Here is a 23,160-nt window from a genome sequence, read left to right on the forward strand (position 1 = left end):
TGCCTCCCAAGCAAGAGCTAGGCTAGTTTAAACAAGATGAGAAAACTGATTTAAAGCATAATATTTGACTGCACAAAGGTCAGAATATGAATACAGAGAGCTGCCATTAATGTGTATTTCATAGTATCCTGCATACTTAAGCTCTGTTGTGGTTTTACCTTGTAAATGCCACCATAGTATAAATGGTGAATAATATTTTTCAAACCATTCAAGATCTCTCTGAGGTTTAGCTTGCAACAGATATTCAGTGTTGTGGGAATTACACGACTAATAACTGCAGTGATAGTGTGTTTCAGCCCACAAAACTTAGATCACTTGCAATGGAGTAATAATAATAGAAGAAGACATAAAATACAAATTAGTATGAGGAAAATGATTAACATGGTGTGCATTTGCATGCTTGTATGACTACAACTGCACAGCACATGTGCAGCAGATCCAGCAGGGTCCCAGTCACTCATGCCTGTGCAGCTCTGCACACCCAGAGCAACAGAAGAAGGAATTGGTGTCACTGTGTCCTCTGGTCACAAGGATCCACATGGACACTGCAAGGTCATTCAGAGGCTCCATAAAGGTGCTCCATAAAATCCAGCTGCCTCTGTGGCCTTCATCAGTACTCAGAGATAGCTCTGAGGGTTGTAGCACTGGAGGAAATGTCCCTCCAGAGAGCCCAAGGCCCGTTCTGCCCTGTTGGAGACCTTCATTAAGATTCGTTAACTGTCTCCGCTGCCATTAAGACAAGTAAAAGCATAAGCCTGGGGAGATCCATGTTCCATAGTTGTGTTGTTTCTGGTAGCGTATTTCTTGCACTGTTTCAGTCCTGTATTTTAACACACTCCTTCTCTCTCTGTCTCTCTCCCATCCCTCCCATCTCTTTCTCTCTGCAGCCGGAGCAGCAGTGCTAGCAGCGCAACGAGCATCAGCCTCCCGAAACACCTGCCCCTGTCTCCCCAGATTCCACCACACCATTCCTCCGGCCCAGCTCTGCCCCTCTCCATCTCTAATCTTGCTACCTCGCACTTCTCTCTCAGATCGCAGACCCAACACCAGCACCATCCGGCCATGTTCGCCACCCCACCCACGCTGCCACCTCCACCAGCGTTACCCACCAACAGCCTCGTGATACCAGGGCACCCTGCGGGTAGGTCCCTTCTTCTGCCAGGGCTAATCGGCTGTGCATGCACTGGAGGGTGTTGAGAGATGGGCTGGCTGGTGGGCAGGTGAAATACCTTGACACAGACCCCTCAGTGTGTGCTGGAACTGTGACAGTGCTCATGAAGCAGGTAGACCTTGACGTGCTTTACCAGATGAGAGATTGTAGACACACCACTGAAGCTTCCTATAGGAAGTCTTCAAATCAAATGCTTCAGAAAAACAAAAAATATCCTGTTCAGGGCATGAGTGTGGCATTCCACAGTCCTCAGACACTGCTTAGATTAACAGAGGAGTGATGCACAGTTTGCCATTCTCCCCTTCTCTCTCCCCTCATCAAAGAAAGCTGCTGCTGTTAGAAGTGATGTAAAAATACTGTTCCTACAATTGTTCTAACTGAGCACTTGAATCCCACTGAATCCCTTGCCTGATCCTTCGACCAGCAGCACATCCTGCTGGCAGAGCAGGATCCTCTGCCTGCTGCAGCACAACTACTCTGTGCCCATGGCTCCGTGGCCTTTCAGTCTGTGTCAGAGACAGCTCAGCTGACAAGCTCTGCTGTTCTGCTCTCACTGTCTTTGCATCCTTTTAAAAAGTTTCCTTTGTTCACCCTGGCCCCCATTCTATTGTCACTTCTGCCCTAAATGCCCTGTTTATAGCTTATCCATTAGCCTACAGCTGTCCCTGGAAGAGACCCTGGCAGCTGGAGACTTCCCTGCAACTTTCACTTGTTGGGGCCTCCTTTTGATCTGGCATTTGACTCCACAACTAACTCAGCAGGGATTAAACAGGACAAGCATTCTGCAAAAAACACACTCTCCATTTCCTATGAAGTCAGTTAAAGGAATAAGGAAATGACAGATTTGCTGTGGAAAAATCTGATGGTCTTCCATCCCTCTTTTTTGCTTCCAGGAGCGAAATAATGTCTCGTTATTTATTACTGCTCCTTTAAGTGAAAAGAAAAAGTACGAATTGGTCCAAAGTGAGCTCTGAGAACGATGATAGACAAAAGTGGTGTGGGTTCCCTGCCAGAGACAGGACCACATAGGCCAAAGCTGGCAGCTGTCACAGGCCCTGGCACCATCTAGAATTTCAACCACATGGCTGGGAAGATGTTGGCAGCGCTGTGGGAGACCTATTCATTGCTTCCCCTGTTTAAGGAAGGACTACTGTGATGGAGACTTTGAAAGCAAAGTGAAAGGAAATAGCAAAGCTCTCACTAAAAGCATGATATTGCAGACACTGAAAGCAAGTATGTTTTCACCATTAACTTCAGGAGATGCAAGATCAAGTGACCTATTCACATTCAGCAGCTTGCCAGGAAACAGAAACAGTCTTGCTCCTACTAAAAGGATTTCTCCTGCAATTTCAGTATGAGCAGCCTAAGTTAGTGGAGGGAAAGGTCTGGGTGTCTAACCCTGCAGACAGTGAAATGCCTCTTGTCTGCACTGTATGAAATGCCTGCAAAGTGGCACATCATAAAATCAATACAGAGTGCTGCAGAGCCAGGAGCTTCTGTTGTCGTTCACATAAAACTTCCTTAAAAGCAAACAATATTGCTGAGCCGCCCTGAAGAGTGAGACAAGAATGCGCTTCTGGTGGCATTTCTTCCTTTTGAAACCTAAAGGTAATACCAGTAACTTAGGAGCAACCCTTGTTGGGCTTCTGCCATCTGCTCAGGGGCTGCCCTGATGTAGGATACACAGAGGAAAGCATGGTTTGTGTCTGAATGTGAGGGCACCATGAGCAGGAGTGACCTTTCTGTGCCATGCCCAGCTGGTGTGTGCACACAGTTCAGTGTTTGCAGGTCCCAAGGGCTGCTCAGGCACCCTGCTCCTTCTTATTGTGTGACTGCACCTGACATCACTGGCAGGTACCAGAACTGAGTTCTGATCCAGACATTGCTCAGAACCCCTCACAGAGATGGGCTATTCCTGTGCAATTCCATCCTTACAGCTGCTCTTCCAAGTGCCACACAGCTTGTCCAAACATCTCCAGGCCTTTGCTTTTCCTGAAGGAGGCCAAAGTTGTGGTAGAGGGCTATGGGCTGGAGCCAGCTGCAAATCAGTCTGACTTCCAGTCTCTTAAAGAAATTGGATATCAGAGCACTCACAACTGCCAACTTGCTTTTATCTCTCCCTCCAGAAAAGTGGATTATCTTGATGCTAACAGAAGGATTCAGTTTCTTTAAGTCATGCCAGATTTAAAAGCATAAACACACACACACATAAAATCATGCTCATATTCTCTAAAGAGGTTAGGTTTTGGACCTAAGTGCTTTTAGCCTATGGTTTTTTTCTTATTTGCTCAATCCAAGGAGAACCCATTATAGAGTCTTCTGCTCCAGTGCCTTAGGCTTCAGTATCACAAATATATATACTTTCTGATTTTGTATTAATTATTATATGGATTGTAGCAGTACACAGTACCTACTCTTAGCAGTACATTTATTACTGAAAAGAAAACGGCTTAGGCACCCAAAATTTGCTTTCAAATGTGACTTTCAATTGTAGGCTTCTAAGTGGTAGTAGAGACCTTGAAGTTCTCCATCAGAGTGCCTGTTTTTAAAGATCTTAAACATGTCACTTCAGAAGGTGATTGATTTAGACATTTCTAACGTTACTGTAAAAAACTGAAGTGAAAGAAATCCCTGCAGAACATGAAATAAAACTTTAAAGTGCAGGTGTTCTTTTGCCCCTTTATATTCAGAGCTGTAGTTTAAAGGGGTTGTTACAGTGAAAGAAAGTGTCAATTCAGAAGCAAGTAGATCAGTCAGGACTGGGTGTGTGTCATCCACAGCTGGGGACACAGGTTGGTCTTGGTTTAAAAAATACGTAACATGTTGGATGCTAATCCCTGTTTGAGGTTCTTAGGCACAGCCACAGATAGATTTAATGGTTATACCAGCAGACATTTTAGAGAAGTGGACATTGGTCCTTATTGTCTTCAGTGACATAATTTCTAAAGCACTGGTGTCTTCCCCTGCCCTGAACCACATTCACATTCAATGCAAGTTGTTATTCCAGAGGAAGATGCTGAGAAGAGGCCACGTCATATGGTGGAACATTTTGTTTCAGCAGCCATTGCAACCTTGATGAGATCTTGAGCCCCTTCAATGTTTGTCCTCTTCCCACTGATTCCTGCTCTGTATTTTCTCAGAGGAGAAAAGCCTGGAGGCAATGACAAAAAACAAGAATTACAGCCTGTTACAAGTTGAGGAAAGCACTGCTTGCTATTTAAGATCTCAAAAAAAAAAAAAAAAGCAACTTACTGCAAAGAAGGCCTTGATTTATAGGATAAATGTTTCTGGCCATTGAGTGCATGTCCTGAGGCTGAGCATGAGGGGATGGCACAGGGATGGATGTCCAAGCAGGCAGTTTCTAGCCACCCAAACCCACAAGTACCTCACTGTACTGCAGATTTTACCAAAATTTTACCTGTGAAGTTCATACATGTCAGAGCTTAACACACACCAATTTCTGTGTGTGTGTCTGTGTGTGTGTGTGCGCCTCTGACTGTCACACGCCCAGAAGATGAAGGTCAGTCCTGCTCATCTGAAGGTGAGCTGTTGGCCTCCAGGGCACTCCCAGCACCTCACTGGGGCGGGAAGTGCAGCTCCCGTGAGCCTGGGAGGTGTGACCCCAGAGGTGAGGCTGGATCTCTGAGGTGTGACCCCAGAGGTGAGGCTGGATCTCTGAGGTGTGACCCCAGAGGTGAGGCTGGATCTCTGAGGTGTGACCCCAGAGGTGAGGCTGGATCTCTGAGGTGTGACCCCAGAGGTGAGGCTGGATCTCTGAGGTGTGACCCCAGAGGTGAGGCTGGATCTCTGAGGTGTGACCCCAGAGTTGAGGCTGGATCTCTGAGGTGTGACCCCAGAGGTGAGGCTGGATCTCTGAGGTGTGATCCCAGAGGTGAGTGAGGCTGTCTCTCTGGGGCAGGGTCCCAGACACACCTGGTGGCAGCAGGTGCCGGGGAGGACAGAGACGGGCGGGCGCGGGCGGGCGGGCGGGCGGGGCGGAGTGTGAGCCCCGATGATGTTTTCTGCTGTGATGACTCATGGTGTTCTCTCTTGTCTTTAGATACCAGCCTGTTGATATCATTCAACCAACCAATCATGTATTGCCAGCCTCATTCGGGGATTCTGATTGGTACTTTGTCACAGGCATCTCTCTTACCTCCACCAATGAGTCCTCACGTAGAAAACCACCACAGCATGACCTGCAGAAACAGGGAATGCCAGGTGAATATTGACTCTTTCTCCTCCGTCTTTGTGGTACTCACAGGCCCACGGGCCTCTGTGTCTTTTTTTTTTCTCTCTCTCTCTCCTCTAGATCACGAACTGCTCAGGCAAGAGCTGAACAACCGGTTTTTGGTTCAGAGTTCGGACCGGGCCGCTGCCTCACTTGGCCCGGTGCCGCTGCTGAGAGCGGAGTTTCACCAGCACCAACACACGCATCAGCACCAACACACCCACCAGCACACATTCACTCCTTTTCCATCCAGCTTGCCCCAGACGCCGCTCATGCCGCCCTCTGCACCTCCCATGGTGCGTACCCCAGCCCAAAATGTGAGGATAAGTAGAGCATCTCTGGTCAAAAAGCCTAACCCACTCTTGTCAAACAAAACCCAGCCCTCTTCATTTCAGCCAGGTGTGCTGTCCCTGCCCTTCCAACCTGGAGGTCAGCACTCCCAAAGGGACCCCCTTTCCACCCAGAGTCCCCACACCAAGCCTCCTGGTCCCCCATGCTGCTACCCATGAGCAGATACAGCACCCACAAGACAAGTCCAGAATCCCTTTACTTTCCTTTTCATGTGTCCTGCTGTGTATTTCCACTCCCCCATTCCCAGAGCCAGCTGCCTTGACACATCAGAAGACACCAAGCAGGATGCCACAGGATGGGTGGCTTCCAGCCCCACCCACTGTCCCCACAGCTGCTGGGTGCAAGGCAGTCCTGCTGGCTTACCCACAGCTCTCAGCACAGTGCAGCATCTCATGCTGTACCAGTTCTGTCCCCCTTCCTCCTAATACCTGATCTGTATTGATTTAGGCATTTTATTACTTGATTATATCAAGAAGCACTAATTTGTGTGTGGCTGGTTCTGCTGGGAGGGATCCTCCTGGCCGTGTAATAGGCATTTGGTCATTGAATTTGCTTGTAACACAATGGAACTCTGCTGCAGCTGTTACAAAATTGTTAGGGATCTGCTACAAATGGATTTTGTCAGTACTTTAAAACGCACTCTCTCCCCATTTCTGGCAATTACTTTGTGAGACTGAAAGCACAAGATTGAGCTTTTTTCCCCCTCTCAGTTTCACACTGTGTCCAAAATGCAGAAACAGCCCTGTTTAAGGCTAGCAAAAGCAGTCTTTGGGAAGAACTACCAAGGACTCAAGGAGCATAGTGTTTCCCACTTTCTTTCCCACTGCTGACTGCTCAATGACATTCTTGGGTTGTAATCTGCTTAGCAGCGAGACAATTAAGAGCAATATCATCCACCCAAAATCCAGCCCCAGGTGTTTGCTCAGTGTACTTGTGTGTAAACACCTTCCCTTCTTTGTTTGGTCTGTGTAAAACAATCCCAAATCTTTTCTCAGAAGTCTCCTGTGTTATTTAAGAACTGTGATACCCAAGCTTGTGAACAGCTCCCTCCCCTCCCACCCGTGCCCATTGATGTCAGACTTCAGACCAAAAACAACTTGCAAGGCTCTTTTGTTATTTTTCACTCACATCTTCTTATATTCCACTAGATCAGGTCTGCTAATCCCAACACCAGAGAAGAGTGTTGAAATTACAGCTGCATGTGTTTGGTAATTTATGGTATTTACACTGGAGGGGACATGGCTCCAGTAATAACTGTAATTAATGAAATTACAAATCTACTCTCCTGCACATAGAGGAGTGTGAAACAGCAGCTGACTTGCCAAATAAGCAGCTTTTCCTGGGGTCCTACAGCTCCCTTCCCTGGCTTCTTCCCCGTTCCCTCCTCCCCAGCAGAATGTACATATTGTTCAGAAATGCAATGTGTGTGTACTTTGGGTTTGCTTCCGAGATGGTACGGGACAAACAGGGCACAGACTACACACATGGAGGTGTTAAAACCCCGTGCTGGAATGGAAAAAGGTTACAGTCACCTTTTCTCTGGGGAACTCTCCCTTTTTCAGGGGAGGGAGAATATATCGAGATTTGTGTATCTAAATTAATTCAGCCCTTTCCCAAAGAATTTTGGTGCTTACAGGAACCCAGAAAACTGGGAATTGGTATTGGCTGCCGTACAGTAGATGTTGGGGTCTAATGGGAAAATGTTTCTTACTTGCTAGTCTGTGATCTAGTTCAGCAATGCAGGGGCAGATCCCAGATCGGGAACTGTAGCTGAACTTCCCTGTGTTCCACTGTGCTGCAGTATCAGGACTGCTGTCTTCCCAGAGCAGCAGCCTGTTCATGCAGTGCCTGAGACTGGCTTCTGCAGTGAGCCCTGGCAGTGCCCAGCATGGCCTGGGGGCTCCTCTGTGTTAGCCTGGGGAAATCACTCTTCTCCCTGATGAGCGAGTATGGAATAACCAGTCAGTTCTGCTCTGTTAAACGCTTAACACACGGGCCATGATTATTTGTCTGTGTTGAAATCCTGATGTGTCTGCTACTGCCAAAACCAAACTCACCTGTTTCCTTTTTTTTTTTTTCTCTTTCCAGTTTGACAAGTACGCTCCCAAATTAGACAACCCTTACTTTCGACATTCCAACGTGAGTGCTCACCTTCCTCCTCGGTTTCCTTGTTAATGGTTCTGCTTGCTCTTCTTTTGCTTGTTTTCAATTGATGAGCAGTGTTTTGATCCATTCATTTCTAAAGCTCTTTTTCTGTCTCGATTTTTATGTTTTTAAGGTACCAACTTTTCTTTGGGCTTTTTTTTTTTTTTTAATTTATTTTTTTAAATTCTCTGTCTCCTGCATTTTTGCTGCTGCGGCTCTGTATCGCTGTGCCTGGGATGGCAGGGAATGCGCAGGAATTGCTCAATCAGTGGTCATTGCAGTACCTTTGCAGCTGGTGCTTCTCCCAGTGCAGCAGCCCGGAGTGCATGGCTCTTTCACAAGGTTTTGCTCAGGTCACAGGAGTAAGTCAGACTGGTGGTTTCTTCCTGGTGCTCCCCACTGCTCCAAAGCACAAAAAACGACATGTTTTGGGACTTGTAAAACTGCTGTGTGTGCTCAGGAGAGGCCTAAGCAAAATTTCACCCAGCCTACATGACTACAAGGTGGTGTGCATGTTGCCTGTGGTTAGAGTGCAGTGCAGCATCTTGTGGTTCCTTTTGCTTTAAAAATTAAAACAGGTCACATTTCAAAACAGGATCAATTTGTTTGCAACAGCAGAAAAGTGCAAAGTAAATGGAAAGTGAACATAAACCTCAAATTACGCTCTGTGCTTCCTGCAATAGTCCACAATTTTTAAAGGCACACTCATTCAGCACTATCTAGAAAATTTATCAGATGAGTGCATTTTTCACATTTTGGCTTTGCTCTTAAAAATTTTGAAAGCAAATTTATCATGTATTTTCACTGTGGCACTTGTTCAGCACAGTATTATTTTTGTATGTGCCAGGTTTGGCACCTACCTCCATTATTGTTCAAGTCATCCTGTGACATAAGCATCTCTTTTTCTTTTGTAGTTCTTTCCAACCTATCCTCCAGCAATGCCTGGAATGCCACCCATGCTTCCACATTCAGGTCCCTTTGGGTCACTTCAGGGAGCATTTCAACCGAAGGTACAAACTTCTTCTTCTGAAGGCTTTGTTCTTTTGCTGGGAGAGAAACTGTGTTCAGAGTCTCGTCTCTGGTGATTTTGTAGCACATGATTTGAATAGCAGAAGTGCAGCACAGGGTTGGAAAGGATCGCCCCGCAGAATGTGAGCATCCTCTGCACAAAGCAGCCAACACTTCAGCAGAAATTTTCTCTTGGCACTGCAGATCCTTCCTTGGAAAGGATGTAGTGGTTCACTTGGGAGGTCTGCTGAAACTAGAGGAAAAGCATACAGTGAAGTGCATTATTTTGATTGAAATATTTACAGCTCATAATAGACCGATGAGTCCCAAATCATTTTATAAATCTAATGGTCTGAGATTACAAAAGATAAACTGTGTTTATTCCCAGAAAAAAACAATGAGAATTTGACTGCACAAGTGTGGGAACAATAGGGAGAGACTGCTGGAAATGGGTAGAGCAATTTGAAGGAGCTGAATTTTTATTCCCAGCTCCAACACTGTTTGACCTTGGGCAAGTTGCTTAAACCTTCTGTTCCTCAGCTTCCTCATCTATAAAGTTATCTTGCAGTGGGTTTTATAAGGGTTGATTAATGCCTGCAAGCTTCTTTGAGATAATGTGTTTGAAAGGTGCCCTGCAGCTGTAACATGTCATTACAACTACCACTGATTGGCATTTGGAAATGTTGCCATTATAACCCCCATTTTTTGGCAAATTCTGTGGTGTGCACTGCTTTTTTTTTCCCTCCCAGACATATTCTTTTTATTAACTATTTTTAAATGTACGAAAGCTGTTAAATCTCTTCAAACAAGAAGTAATAGATTGTATCTATATAGCATTTGTTTGAAAATGGAGCATGTACTCCATTTGTAAGGTGACATGTTCAGCTTCCTTATGTGCTGTGATTTTAGAGATTCCTTATCTTGAACTGCATTTCCATAGAACTCTGCTACTGTGTAAGAATGCTTGAAGGACCAGCACTGTAGCCAGGCCATTCCTGTTGGCATTTGGAAGGTGATTTCCATACCCACACCAGGCAGGTCTGAGGGATGTGCTTCCCTCAGCAGTCTTGCTGGCATCAGTGGAAGTCAGTAATTAGCAACTGCTGCAAATAAGGCCCTTTACAACCTTCCCCCTTAACTTAATGCTATTAATGGAAGCCAGAGGAGTTCCTCAGTGCCCATTGAATCCTTGACATTATTTTGTTTTAGGGATACATTACAAATAGCAAAGTCTCTAAAATGGCTTTGCTCAGAGGGAGTTTTGGAGGTGGTGGCTGCAGGCCTAGAGAAGGAGCAGTTCATGGAAGCAGAGGGAGCAAGAGGGACAGAACACGGCCATCCCTTGATGGAGTCTGCCAGTGTTAATTGTTGTTACTCTTGCAAGGGATGACAGGGAGTCCCTGCAGACCCCGAGTAGTCAGGGTGTGAACGTAATTTTCCAAGAAAAGGAGCTGCAGGAATAAGGTGGAATTGGACAAATTTTGCTCACATGCAGCCAGGGCTGTTTTGCCATAACATTCCTGTTCATGAGGAGCTGCTGCCGTGGCATGGCATGGCGCCTTCTTCTGCTTTTCATCCTCACTACAGAGCTTCACAGATCTCACTGTGAAATACCATTAGGCCAAGGAGCAGTTTCATAGTAGAGAAAGAAAAAGTGAGCACAGACCCTTTACATTTTTAAGCAGTTCCTAGTGCTGTTATAACTAACTTTTCATTCATTTTAGATACATCCAACATTTGCTAGCTTGAGTTCAAGCAGTGCAAGGTCACACTCTGGTGCCATGGTTAATCACTGACATAATTTGATCTCTGCACAGTGCAGTATTTACATGCAATCTAACATCTGAAAAAGAGAAGAATAGGTTGAAAAATGGATCTGCTGCTTTGGCACATTGCTTTCCAGTTTCCCCAAGAAGGCAGGGCTGAACTCTAGGCAAAGCCCTCCAGTCATCGTTACTGCATCGTTCTTCCATGGTCTCTCCCTCCCAGGCTGTTTGATTAAAGTCTGCATAATCACTACAGACCTGATGATTTGGTTTTGGCACTCTGACTCCTGCACTTCTTGCTTTCCAAAGCACAGATCTTGGTTTTGTTTTTCCCCTTCCCATGTCATTTGCCTACAGCTGTGCGTGAGTCCACTGCACATAAATCCAGGCTGACGGTAAATTTCTCAGTGAGTTTCCCGAAGGCCATTTCTCACAAGCTAAGAACTTGAAAAGGTCAGAAGTATTCAGTTTACTTTGCTGGAGGAAGCATTCACGTCTTTCTCCAGGGCACAAAGGGACAGGATGACACCATGCTATTAACATGTTGTGATCTTGAAGCTCTTGCCTGTATGAAAGCTGTAACTGATTTGCCACCTTGTATCTACCTCAGCTGTCAGAGATGCCCTGAGAGCTCCCATCTGCCTGGGGAGTGCATTGACTTACCTACACACGCACGAGAATTCGCTTCCTAATGAGTCTGGAACTTATGTAGCCTTAGACAAACTAAAACCTACCTTCCCTCCTGCACCCAGGGTTGTACTCATGCCTTGTACTGTTTGAATTCTGCTATAATTTGACCTAAAACATGAGTGGAATGATCTCTTGGGGAATGAGGTTTAACCCCTCTGCACTCAGCTGTGCGGAGGCACCAGGTGCAGTTGCTCTGGGAGTGGGAGATGGATGAATGCCGGGGTGAGGAGATGAACGAGTTCTTGGGGATCATCTAGGACAGGACAACAGGTGGGATCCGGAGGAGGAGGAACAGGGATTCCTTCAATGAGGTGTTTAATTCCTGCTGGAAAATGATGGGGTAAACAATGCAAAGCTATAAAAGACCCACAAGCACCTTCTAAGGTTTCTCATTTTTGCCTTGTGGAAACAAATAGATGGGCTGTTGCTGGTTCAGGCATTGTGTTACCTGGCCCCAGTCAGAGAGGGGCCGTGGTCCAGTGTGTGGAATATGGGGCTGGGATGCTCAGGTTACCCTGTTCCTCACTGCTGTGCTGGTTGCTGCCTGGAAAATGGAGGGAGTCAGGCCACCTCTCTCGTTCTCTCTCCTACCTCCTGCCTGTTTTGTCTAAAGAATAAGCTTGGGGGGCAGGGACTGTCTCTTCCCATGCATATGCACAGCACAACAGGGTGTGATCTCAGCGGGGCTGAGGGGTGCTACTGGAATACTGGTACTGCTGCTCAATAATAATAAATGACATGGTGGTTAAATGCTGTTGGCTGTCAGTAAGAGATAACATTTAGCACTAATGTAGCAATATGCGTGTTCAAAGCACAGTGCAAACATGGACTAATTAATGCTGTTAACATCAGATAGAGATGTTAAATGTACCACTGGTGTGATACAGTATTATTCACGCTCTCTTCTTGTCTTTCAGACTTCAAACCCTATTGATGTAGCAGGTAGACCAGGCACAGTCCACCATACGCTGCTGCAGAAGACTCCAGGGGTAGGCAACAATATATAAATTTCTTTTCAGCTTATCTGGGTTTACAGTAAACATAGTGATTGCTGATAAAAAAAGGAGAGCAGACTGGTGAGCAAATTTGCCTTCTGGACTGAGAACATACAGTGAGGAGAGAAGTTGTCTTTTTCTGGTGAGAGTAATCTCCACCAGTCATGAATTCAAAGGCATGTATTGGTTTCTTTCAAAAGTCAGAGGAAAATGGGGCAGGAAACTCCTTCAATGTCTTTCCTCTAAGTATTGCTTGGAGAGTAGTTTTATGCGCTCCATTTCAGAATAATTACAAGGTTCAGAAAAGCACTGGCACTGTTCAGTTGCTGGCATGAAGCTGCTTTGTTTATCATAAAATTCTTCTGAGTTTGGTTCAAGGAATGAAAGAGAAGTTTTAAGCCTTCTTTAAGCCTTTTAGGTACCCCATGTCACAGGGGAATGTTCCCTGGAACATTACTTTCTAAATGCTTTTACTTGTTCAGAGGAAGGAAGTTCCCCGCCTTTCAGTATATTGGCTAGTTTTAGAAAGACTGATTGTTTCATTTCTGCTTTTTCCATAGGTGTCAGACCCTTATAGGCCTCCAGTAAGAGTAAGTAAGGTTTGTGGGGGATTTTATATACATATTTATACACAGACACTTGGAATATTGTGCATGTGCTTTTGAAATTTAACATGTCCAGTAGAAAATTTCATGCTCATCCTTAACTTAAATGTCAGTTAGCTCTCTGCCACTTCTGATTAATAACATTTAGGCTGAATCCTAGCCTTATTTTGCATCCATTTATGTGCATTAGTAGTTCAGGGTATGAAATGAGGGTCACAGAAATAAGTGACTGCGAGCATGGGCAGACATTCACCAGTGAGCACATTCATGGTGGCTTAGGTCAATGTGCTGATGTTCCACATAAACAGTGGAACAGTGAGTGCCACAGCTCAGCTGAAAACAGGGATTTGTTCAGCTGTGGCACTGCTCATCCTGGGGATTGTTTGTCCCTACCCTTTCCCTCCCCAAAAGGCAGTAGCCAAAATAACCACGCATGACTTAGCCTGCAGTGCAGCAGGGGTGAATGAACAGGGCTCTTTTCAGAAACAGAACTCTCAACCATTAGTTGCTTTCTCTTAAGCATGGCATACTGTTCTTTGCTGCCATTCATTTCAATCTGGGAAAGGGGGAGTGCAAGTAGGAAAGAACAAGGCAGGATCTCAGATGCCCATGAGATGGGGAAGATATCCCACATTCTTCCTGTTTCCTTCTTAATTTAAACATCATCTGCTGCAGTACAGAAAATGTTGATCACCCATTGTGCCATTTTAGTAATCAGCCTTTCTCATTGCTTAGCTGCCTGGTTGACAGTAAGGGAAATGAAATGTTCTATCTGATGTAGATTGCTAACGTATAAATTAATCTAAATTCTTGTGCTTTCCACTGCAGAAACCCGGGAAGTGGTGTGCGGTTCATGTACAGATCGCCTGGCAGATCTACCATCACCAGCAAAAGATAAAGGTAATTCAGATGGTTTCTGGAACAAAGCCAAGTCTTTCAGCTTACAGATTGTATTTGAGTGAGTAATGGGCAGGAAGCAGTTACTGTGGTGGTTCTCAAGCTTGCCTGTATTGATTAACTAATACTTACACTCCTTTAACATTTATTGTAGCAACTGTAAAGTTTATCTGAGGGCAGAGAAGCTGGGTGGAAGGGTGTACAGCCAGAAAGAGGGGAAGAAAGTGAGGGGCAGAGTAATTTCCCCAGGTCAATCTCTTTTTTACAAAGTATGCATGTTTAATGTCACTTCCCTTCTGCATTAGTACCGCCTGTGGAGGAGGTAATGAGATGGCCGATGCAGTGAAGAACATTACAGAGCAGAGAGCAGGAGAGCTGATTGATAGCATCAGTGTCAGGGGTTGTGGGGCTTCCTGTGCTGCTGTGATGGTGGGCAGAGGGAGGGGGTTTAACACTCAAGAGGTAACAGGATGGAGTTACCCTGGGGTGCTCTTGCAGGCTTGGGGATCCTTATGGCAGGTAGAATAGCTGATAAAGGGACTTGTGTAGATTTTATTTTTTCATAGCTCCTGCAGTAGTTTTTTTGTCCCATTAATGAAGGCTATTCTCTGCTTGAGTAGGTGCCTCTGAAAAGGGTGTATGTCCATATATTTTTATAAGCTAATACATAATCTTTAAGTTATTGATAGGTTTCTATGGCTAAGGTGCAGTTCTGGCCATGCTCACTTCTACGGGTCAAGGATAAAAACAGCCTCTGGAGGAGCCTCATAGCTCCCTTCATCCTTTGCCCCTTGCCTGCACACTGAGCTGTCCTGGCTGCAGGAAGGGCATAGTATGGGCACGTCTCTCTCAAACTGGAGAGGCAGAACAGACGAGCCCATCACCCAGCCCTCGAGGCTTCTGTCGGCAGCTTTGTGCCTGCAGAGTGCTTCTTGTCAGGCTGAGAGCACCGACTGCTCCTGGGGTGCTGTGCACTACATGCAGCATGCTCCTGTTCCAGCATGTGCTGAGGGGCTGAGTGCTGCCTGCAGACCTTGCCCTGGCATGGGGCAGGCAGCTGAGAGGCTGCAGGGTGGGATGGCCCCGCAGAGCCCGGCAGAGCACGACCTTGACTGCGCTGCATGACCAGGGACGCTGCTGTCACTCTCACTAACACTCCCCAGCAGGGCTAAGGAGGAATGAGCCTTCACTCCCTCTCTTGTTCTCCCATAAAAAGGAAGTATATAATGAGATTGGTTTTATATCATTTGACAGCAAATGCAGCTGGATCCCCACAAGCTAGAGATAGGTGGTAAACTTGACCTGTTCAGCAGACCTCCCGCCCCTGGCGTGTTTCCAGGCTTCCATTATCCACAAGATCTTGCCAGGCCTCTGTTTTCTACCACAGGTAAGGGAAGATCACTCCTTGTTGATTTAAAAAACAAAACAAAACCAAGAAACAGTCAGTGTATGTCATGAATGTCTTTACAGCTACATATGCCTCAAAAATAGAGGCGAGGTTGGTTCAAGGGGTGCAGAGACACTGCTGTGACCAGGGCTCTGCTACCGCCTCCAGTGCAGGATCCTCTGCACATCACTGAGCTGCAGCAGTTGGCTCACAGTCCTGTCTGTGCAGCTGGTTCTTACATGCCTGATTAATAGGCTATAGAGTGATTTTTAAAAGCAATTTTGACAAAACACTTGAAAATGTTTCCATTGCACAGGATTGGAAGTGGCTCCAGTCTCTTTCTTGCCTTTATATTTGCCATGTTATTCTTCTCAGCTCCTCCACTCACCAAGTTTCTGTTTGTTTTCTGAAAACAAGGGTTTTTTTGTAAAAGGAAAACTTCAGTAACAGCATTGAAAGTATCACAGAAGGTGTATTTGTTAAGTGTTTGTTTTTTAAATAGAAAATTCCCCTATGTGTTACAAAGTCCAGCAGAGTCTGGGGCTTAAAATGATACATTGAATTTACAGAAAGCCCCAAATAATTAAATACAGTTTACACTGATCAATTTTTTTCCAATCTGTTGGAAAAGTATTTACAATTATGCAATTACCAAAGGACAGTAACCTTCACTGTGTTGTTCTCAATGGCTCTGAGCATGGGAGACTGCAGCTCTCACATTCTGGTCTAGGAGGCCAGTGTGGATTCATGTGGACATCTGTCTACCAAATGCCAGATGTTGTTCTTGTTCTTAAGCTTGACTTGCCTCTCAACTTCTTCACACTTTCTCCCTGTGTTGGAGATGCCAAAGTCTGCATTCTGGAGGAGCTGCATCAATTGACGAGATGTAACTTAGCTCTTGATGTATGTAATTAATTGGCAAATAGTGTAATTTTCTTCCCTAATGTTACTCTGGTTTCATGATGCAATATAAAAATTGATATTGCACAATCACCCTAACTCAGTGCAGACACAGTCATATTCAGCCTTGGTTCAACCCTGTTGAAATGATGGATGTTAGAACTGTTTTGAACTCTGTCCCAAAAATGACAGAAAAGCAAGAGATGACAATCAAGCTGAAATTTCTGTGAGAATTGAGTTTCAAATGCAGATGCCAAATAGCCTTCAGGAACTCCACGAGTGCTTCAAGTCTGTCTTTCTGCTCTATCTGTGGATGGAAATTCTTGAGCATCAAATGCACATTTCTACCACACATAATCAGTGCTGGTACCAGCTCTATGCTGAAGGGTGTTACCCTCTGTTTTCATCTCTATAAAGGTGTTTTGATCATACAAGACCAAGATGCTTAATGCATCTACTTGGATGCATAAGCACAGCTTATTTACAAACCTCTGGCTGTTTTCCTGTGGCAGATGTTTCCTTGTCACTGTCCTCAGTCTGTCCTGTGTTGTCATTACAAGAATCTTGTTTCATGTATTGTTTTGCTACTGAAGGCTGTTGTGGACAGAGTTACCCTAACAGACAGAAAAGCACCAGTCCAGTTGGTATCTGGAGTTTTTTCCCTTAAAAGATGCAAGCATGGCTTGCTTTTCATTCGTAAAAGAAAGAGGGAAAGTACTATGAAATAGAAACATTAAAGAAGGCAAATTAATAGAAAACTCTCAGTAGAGAGAAACAACCTTACAACAACTTGCCTGTGAGTATATTAATCACAAGAGCCATCACACAGTAAATCCAGGTAAAGAGTGCTGTCAACGTGAGCAAACACTGCGGCTGGAATACGTGGAGGAATAAATCTTTTACTCTGGAATATCTGAGGCATTCTTTTCACCTTACTGAGCACGTGTGCAGTTGATGTGAATCATTGGTTCTGCTGCATTGCCTGGTTACTGGGGGAGACATAAGTTATCTTAGGGCCACCTGTCTCCAGGACGGATGCTGGGCTGCCTGGCAGACGCTCCATTTAATAACTGCCTGACAGCCTGCAATGCTGCTCCTGGCTTTCTCCGGAGGATTTTTTATTATCAGCCCATGTAGTGGAGTTTGTAAGCCGTCTCCTTTGAAGAAATCTCCCATCCATTATACACCTTCTGAAATCTTAAAGGATTAGAAAGATGACAGTCTCCATCCATCTTGAGGCATTGGAGCAGTCAGAATGTTTATAGAGAGGTACTAGATAGGTCTCGTTGCCATGGTCTCTCTTAAGTTTCTTCAGCTCATTTTCTGGCTGCTTAGGTTTGAGGTGGCAAAGCTGCTGAGGGACACAGAGCTCTGTCTCCCCCTCAAGTTTGACAGTTTGCTCATGTTCTGGACATGAGTGTGTTTCACAGCAACCATGCAGGGTTGGGCTCTGTCTCCAGGTCAGGGGCTGACCAAGCACCCCAGTGACAGGTGACACCAGTGCTTTTCACACTGAGCTTGCGAGCCCATTCAGATTCACATATGCCTGCCTGCAAAGGAAGAAAATCTCTCATTTTTTACTCTGAAAGGAGAGCAGAGTTTTCTGCATGAGCCTGGTCCACCTTGAAATACAGGGCAGACCTGTTTGTTTCACCTCCTTACTTCCCATCTCCTCAGCCTCATGTAATCCAGCATGCTCAGCAGTGGTGTTCTTTCCCACGAGGAAGCATGGCACCATGGCAATGAGCAGTGTCTAGGAAAGGGAAAAAATACCAGGGGGGAGCCTGTGGATGCAGGGACAGATGTGAGAGCGTAGCTGGAGCTCTCATGGGAGAAGCATGATTGATGTTCCCTGCGTGCCTGTCATTAACTGGTGTTTCATATAGACTCTTAATCAGGCACTTCCGAGCACCTTCTGTCTGGGCCCATAACCTGGGCTGACCCTTTTTAATGTAAACATGGAGTAATGACTGAAAATGTCAGACAAAGAGCTTGGCTTCTTCCTTACTCCAGGTGAGCAGCAGCTCTCAGTGCAAGGTCTCCTCCTGCCTCCTAGTGTCCTGTTAGACTCCTTGGTAGGGCTCTCAGGGAAATCCAGCCTGTTGCTCGCTCAGCTGAGGTTTGGGGTCTTCCCCATACTTTGTTTAAATGGGGCCTTTGCATCCAGCTCTTGAATGTGGTGGCCAAGAGTTCTGTGTATACAAGGAGTCACTTGCCCCTGAACTAAAAAGGAACCTTGTTCTCACAGGTGCGACACATCCAGCCACCACCCCTTTTGGTCCCTCACCTCACCACAGCAGTTTCCTGCCTACAAACCACTTGGCAGGTAAGTGTAAGTAACCCTGCCTTCACCTCTGTGCCTCTCCCCCTTCCTGGCTCTCAGTGTGGTCCTGCACTGTAGCACTAGGGGAGGGAAAGGCTTAAGCTGCCTCTGTATCCAGAAGCTGGCCGGCTTCTCAGCCCTGCCAGCTCCTAGCACATCCCCTCACTGTCCCCCAAAGGAGAGGGCAGTGCAGAGCTGTCACATCTGTCACTGCTGGGACACTGCACCTGAGCCAAAATGTGACCTGTAGAGTCCTGTGCTCCTAAATGTGCCTGAAGAGATGGGGGAAATTTATGCAAAGATACCTCAGACAAGCCTCAGCTTAAAATGGGCTCCTCCTGTACCAATTTCCACCTGTGAGAGGTCTTGACTAGGTTCTTTAAAAGAGTTCAGGGAACAGTTCCTGGCAAGGAGATGTTCTGCACATTTTGCCAGCCTTTCAGTTTCCTAATTGGCAGTAAGTAGATCCTGATTTTGTCAAATTTCCTCATTTTAGAAGCTCACAAGCAGCTCATTGCCAATTAAAGTTCAAGCTCTGTTGATTAATGTTTTAGTAACATTCATCCAATCAGTAAATGTGGCATGCCACATGACCTAGTAGGCTTTTTTCCTCTTGCAAATACCCAGATTTACATCAATTCCTGAACATTCTGTCAAAATTAACTATCTCTACCGAGTCACTCAGCCACTTAAGATCAAAGAGGAAGGGCAAGAACATCTGTTTTAAAATAAGTAAATAAGCAAATAGCTGTTTGCTTAAAGATACAAGCTATTTGTGCCATTTGCCTTGATATTTTAAATGTGATGTCTGTGAGGAAGTGGAGAGCAGCATTACCTCCTGTAACATGGCAAGTTAAGGGCTTGAAGGGGACAGTCAAAAAGCCAGTGGGCAGCAAGAGGAGTTCTTTAGAGATGACCAGTAGAAAAGAAAACAGGTACACTGTCAGGATTTAATCTTTAGCTGTCTTTGGAGTGTGGAAACCTGAGATATGGGCTATGTGCTCTCAGAGAGGAACCTTTTCTGGTGAATGGTGCCTTTACTAGGAAAAAAAGTGCAGACACAAGACAGTCATCTCCTCAATGCTGACCAAGGGGGCCTGCTGAGATTCTTCTTTCAATTGCAATGTTTCTACTATTAGCACTGATAAGGAAAGAGAGTTGGAGCTCAACAGACACCCTTATTTCAGCTATTAGACTTTAATTTCTAACTCACTTCTGACTCGCATACAAAAGTTTATTACAGCACCTGTTTGCAGAGTGAGCACTGAATCCCTTCTCCATTTTAACATGATGGGAATTTTCTGTGCAAAGAACCTTGCAATGAGAAGGATCAGCTTAAAGTCTGGCCTAATCCTACTTGGATTCAAACCGTTAAGAAGGGGAGGGGTGCGTTTCATTCTCCAACATTCTTGGCTAAATGCCTGCTAAATCCCTGTTTGCCTTTCCAGATCCATTTAGCAGGTCAAGCACCTTCAGCGGCCTTGGGAACTTAGGCAGCAATGCCTTTGGAGGATTAGGCAGTCATGCTCTGAGTAAGTACTGGCTGGGTTACTGCAGACAAACATCCCTTCCAGAAAAGCCACATGCTAATATTTACAGCAGCTGGTGGTAGTTTTTAAAGAAGTTTAATTCCTAACCTCCATTCTCCTATCTGAAAACACTGCACCTAAGATTTCCAGGTCTCTGCGGTGGGAGCTTTTCTGCATGTCACAGAGATCAGTAGCTGTGCTCTGTGCCTCCTCACTGCTGAGGGTTGGTACCTTGTGTGCTCAGAGAGACTGGAGCTGCAAAACCCCACCGAGCTCTGGGACCCTGTGGGCACCTAAAGTAACACCCTTCACCAGCGAAGATGCACAGTGGAGCAGCTATTGATACTTCCTCTAATTCGTGTAGACATCCTCTGTAACCGTTGGCTGAAGTTTAAATTACCTGTATAAAATAATTCTACTCCAAAAACATGTTACCTGTAGGTGAAACATGCTTGAGAGCCACACATAAGAGAGCACATAAGAGAGTATGCTTGTGCATCTCATGGTGCAACAGGAATCAGCTGAAGATGGATGGAGGAAAATCGAGTGACTGTTCTGAAAAGTCTGTAGCCAAGCTCTGTGTTGATACACACACATACATACCACCATATAGTCTGGGTTCTTCAACAAAAAAAATCCCTGAAGCCTCAGCTGCAGGCAGCTGATTGCTTGTAACTACCAGAGAAAGGAGCTGAGGAAAAATACTGCTTTCGTGCTGGAGCCCTTGCCTGGGGTGGGGGGAGAAGAGAAGCTGGGCATTTTTAGTAGTCTCTGAGTTATTGAAATGTATAAAGCTTCCTCCAACAACAGCCTTAAAAGAGCTGATGGATCTTACACCCAGTGTTGGAATTATCCGTGTCCACTCACTAGTAGCTCCCCCTCACCATTAAAAAGCCTTAAAATGACAATTCTGGTTGTGACTAATATTGTTAAAAATGTCTGTATCATTTGCTTTGAATTATTTCTAACTCTTCGTCCCCCTGCCATTATTCTAGCTCACAACAACATTTTTACCCACAAAGATGGCCCAAACCTGCAGAATTTCAATAACCCCCATGAGCCATGGAATAGACTCCACCGGACCCCGCCGTCCTTCCCAACACCTCCACAGTGGCCCAAGCCCACGGATTCGGAGCGAAGCTCCTCGGTGACAAACCATGACAGGGACAGAGAGCGGGAGCGGGAGCCTGAGAAGAGGGATCTTTCTCTGAGCAAAGACGACAGAGACAAAGACAGGTGAGCGCTGTGGGTTTCTGACCGCTTCCTCCTGTGACTATTTTTCCTCTATATTTTTTCTGTTTTCCCTAAAATGTTGCTGATCCTTAATGCAGCTGAAAGGCCTTTTCTTCAGACAAGCACGAGTACTAGAAACACCAAAAAAAATTCCTCTTTGCCTTTTAGCATTTGTCTTCTATGTAAAAATGGTAACCCAGTCCCTGCTAGTCGGTTAACAAAATACTCCAGGCTGAGGAATTGAGTGTGTTGCTGTGTTTTCAGTGTACTGGAAGCTCGGTTGTTTTCAATGCATTTGCTTTAGGATTGCAGTGTATTCTGAAATTGTGGTGGGTCCTTTGGAGACAGTCATAGTTCTCATTAATGTACAGATATGCTGATGAATTCAAATGTTAGCTGGACATTAACGAGATAAAAATGCAAATGCCTGTATCTGGAGCAGTGTGCATGAATCCATTAGAAAAACTGATTTAAAAAAATTGCATTGTGGGCAAACCCTTATTAATGATGACAGGCCTGTATCACCTGGGCTATAGTTACTTCATTAGCTCCCAGATATATGATGTTGAAGCTATGAAGCCCTTTGTATTTCAGAGCCCAGTTGTCTCCAACAGGCTACTTCTTTGTAGGCAATAACAGCCTGCAAGTCTTAGATGTGTGTGCTTGACTAGTCAAAGGGCTTCATAGCTTGCTGGAGTGCTTTTTATGAGATCTTCAGGCAATAGCTGTGAACAAGATTATATGGAAGCAATAGGCTGAAAATCTTCTTGCTTTACATGTTAAATTGTCTGACAATTATGTCTCCTTGCAGAGATTTCATTCAGGTAGGGAACGTATCCCTTCTTGGCTCTAGTGGAATTCATTTGCAGACCAAGGTTACTTTACTCTCAAGAGTGTTCACACGGGGGTTAACAGCTCTATTACACTTCCATTAATTTAGCTTAAGCTGTCCCCAGCATCCCTGTTTGGCCATGGTTTTAATAAACCACATCCTTGACCAGCAATCAGCACTACCACAGAGGAAGAAAGCTGGGTTAGCAAATGTAATCATAAGGGATAAATACTTACACAGCTCCCCAAAACACCTCCAGCTTTCAGCACTCAGGTCTTACAGCTCTGAAAAACAAACACAACATAAAACTTAGATATCAGTGAGCCTCTCAGCTGCATAATGCAGTTCTCTCAATCACACAATCATATTTTGCATTTAAAGTGTCTCTCATTCAGAGCAAAGTGCTTTTAGAAGGTGAGCATTATTTATTCCCCTGCTAAAAAGGTGGGATTAACTGTGACTAATTGGCTTGCTCAGAGGCAGAGGTGCAATTGGAAATGTAAACCTTTGTGCCTCTCTTTCTAAACCATGGATGTTGTCATCAGACCCCTTGTTTATCACAGCAGGTCCTCTTGAAACACAGTTCAGTTGCTCAGTTTAGTGGCCGATTCAAGGATGTTCCTCCTGAAGCACCTGGCTTACTGCAAGAACTGCCAACAACAAGAAGTCTTGCAGTTCCATAGGAAAATCAGCTTCACCTTACGGCTGCTTCCAGTCAATGAGGCTGACCTGGGAAGGACCTGCATACATTTCTGTAGGCTTCTGTTTTGTGTGCCTGGATCTGTGTTTTAGGAGAAGAAACCAAATTTTACAGCTGAGAAGGTCGTTGTCTGGCAGCAAGATGTCCACATGAACAAACAATAAGCTTTTTTTAAAGAAAAAAAAGCTGTCTAGAATTCTTCTTTCCCTACATTTCTCAGTGAAATGGTCTTAGGGTGAATATAGTATCCTTCCAGCCACATCCCCAGTTTAGTCTGACATTTGCGAACATTTAACTTATTTTTGTCTTTGAAGTATATAAAGGCAGCTAGTGCATATCGCTTAGCATAGCATGACAGCTGTAGCTGATGTTTGTAGAGCTTTCCAAATCCTTTCCT

At 45.1% G+C, this 23,160-nt stretch overlaps 1 protein-coding gene across 21 annotated transcripts in view; it reads left to right on the forward strand.

The window, feature by feature from the left end:
• Nucleotides 1–23,160, forward strand: part of FBRSL1 (fibrosin like 1) — a 503,429-nt gene that overhangs the window by 477,122 nt on the left and 3,147 nt on the right. For 8 of the 21 annotated variants that reach the window (XM_058851230.1, XM_058851234.1, XM_058851233.1 and 5 more), the window contains 11 exons: nucleotides 888–1,141; nucleotides 5,484–5,719; nucleotides 7,842–7,892; nucleotides 8,813–8,908; nucleotides 12,280–12,351; nucleotides 12,918–12,956; nucleotides 13,791–13,862; nucleotides 15,114–15,246; nucleotides 18,395–18,472; nucleotides 19,918–20,001; nucleotides 20,994–21,234. In XM_058851230.1, the coding sequence (XP_058707213.1) occupies nucleotides 888–1,141; nucleotides 5,484–5,719; nucleotides 7,842–7,892; nucleotides 8,813–8,908; nucleotides 12,280–12,351; nucleotides 12,918–12,956; nucleotides 13,791–13,862; nucleotides 15,114–15,246; nucleotides 18,395–18,472; nucleotides 19,918–20,001; nucleotides 20,994–21,234 (1,356 nt within the window). Of the gene's footprint in view, nucleotides 1–887; nucleotides 1,142–5,231; nucleotides 5,720–7,841; nucleotides 7,893–8,812; nucleotides 8,909–12,279; nucleotides 12,352–12,917; nucleotides 12,957–13,790; nucleotides 13,863–15,113; nucleotides 15,247–18,394; nucleotides 18,473–19,917; nucleotides 20,002–20,993; nucleotides 21,235–23,160 lie in introns of all 21 variants that reach the window. The other 13 variants (XM_058851229.1, XM_058851235.1, XM_058851231.1 and 10 more) reach the window with 13 other exon arrangements.

This window comes from Poecile atricapillus, chromosome 16 (assembly GCF_030490865.1).
Source record: "Poecile atricapillus isolate bPoeAtr1 chromosome 16, bPoeAtr1.hap1, whole genome shotgun sequence".
Taxonomy (NCBI): domain Eukaryota; kingdom Metazoa; phylum Chordata; class Aves; order Passeriformes; family Paridae; genus Poecile; species Poecile atricapillus.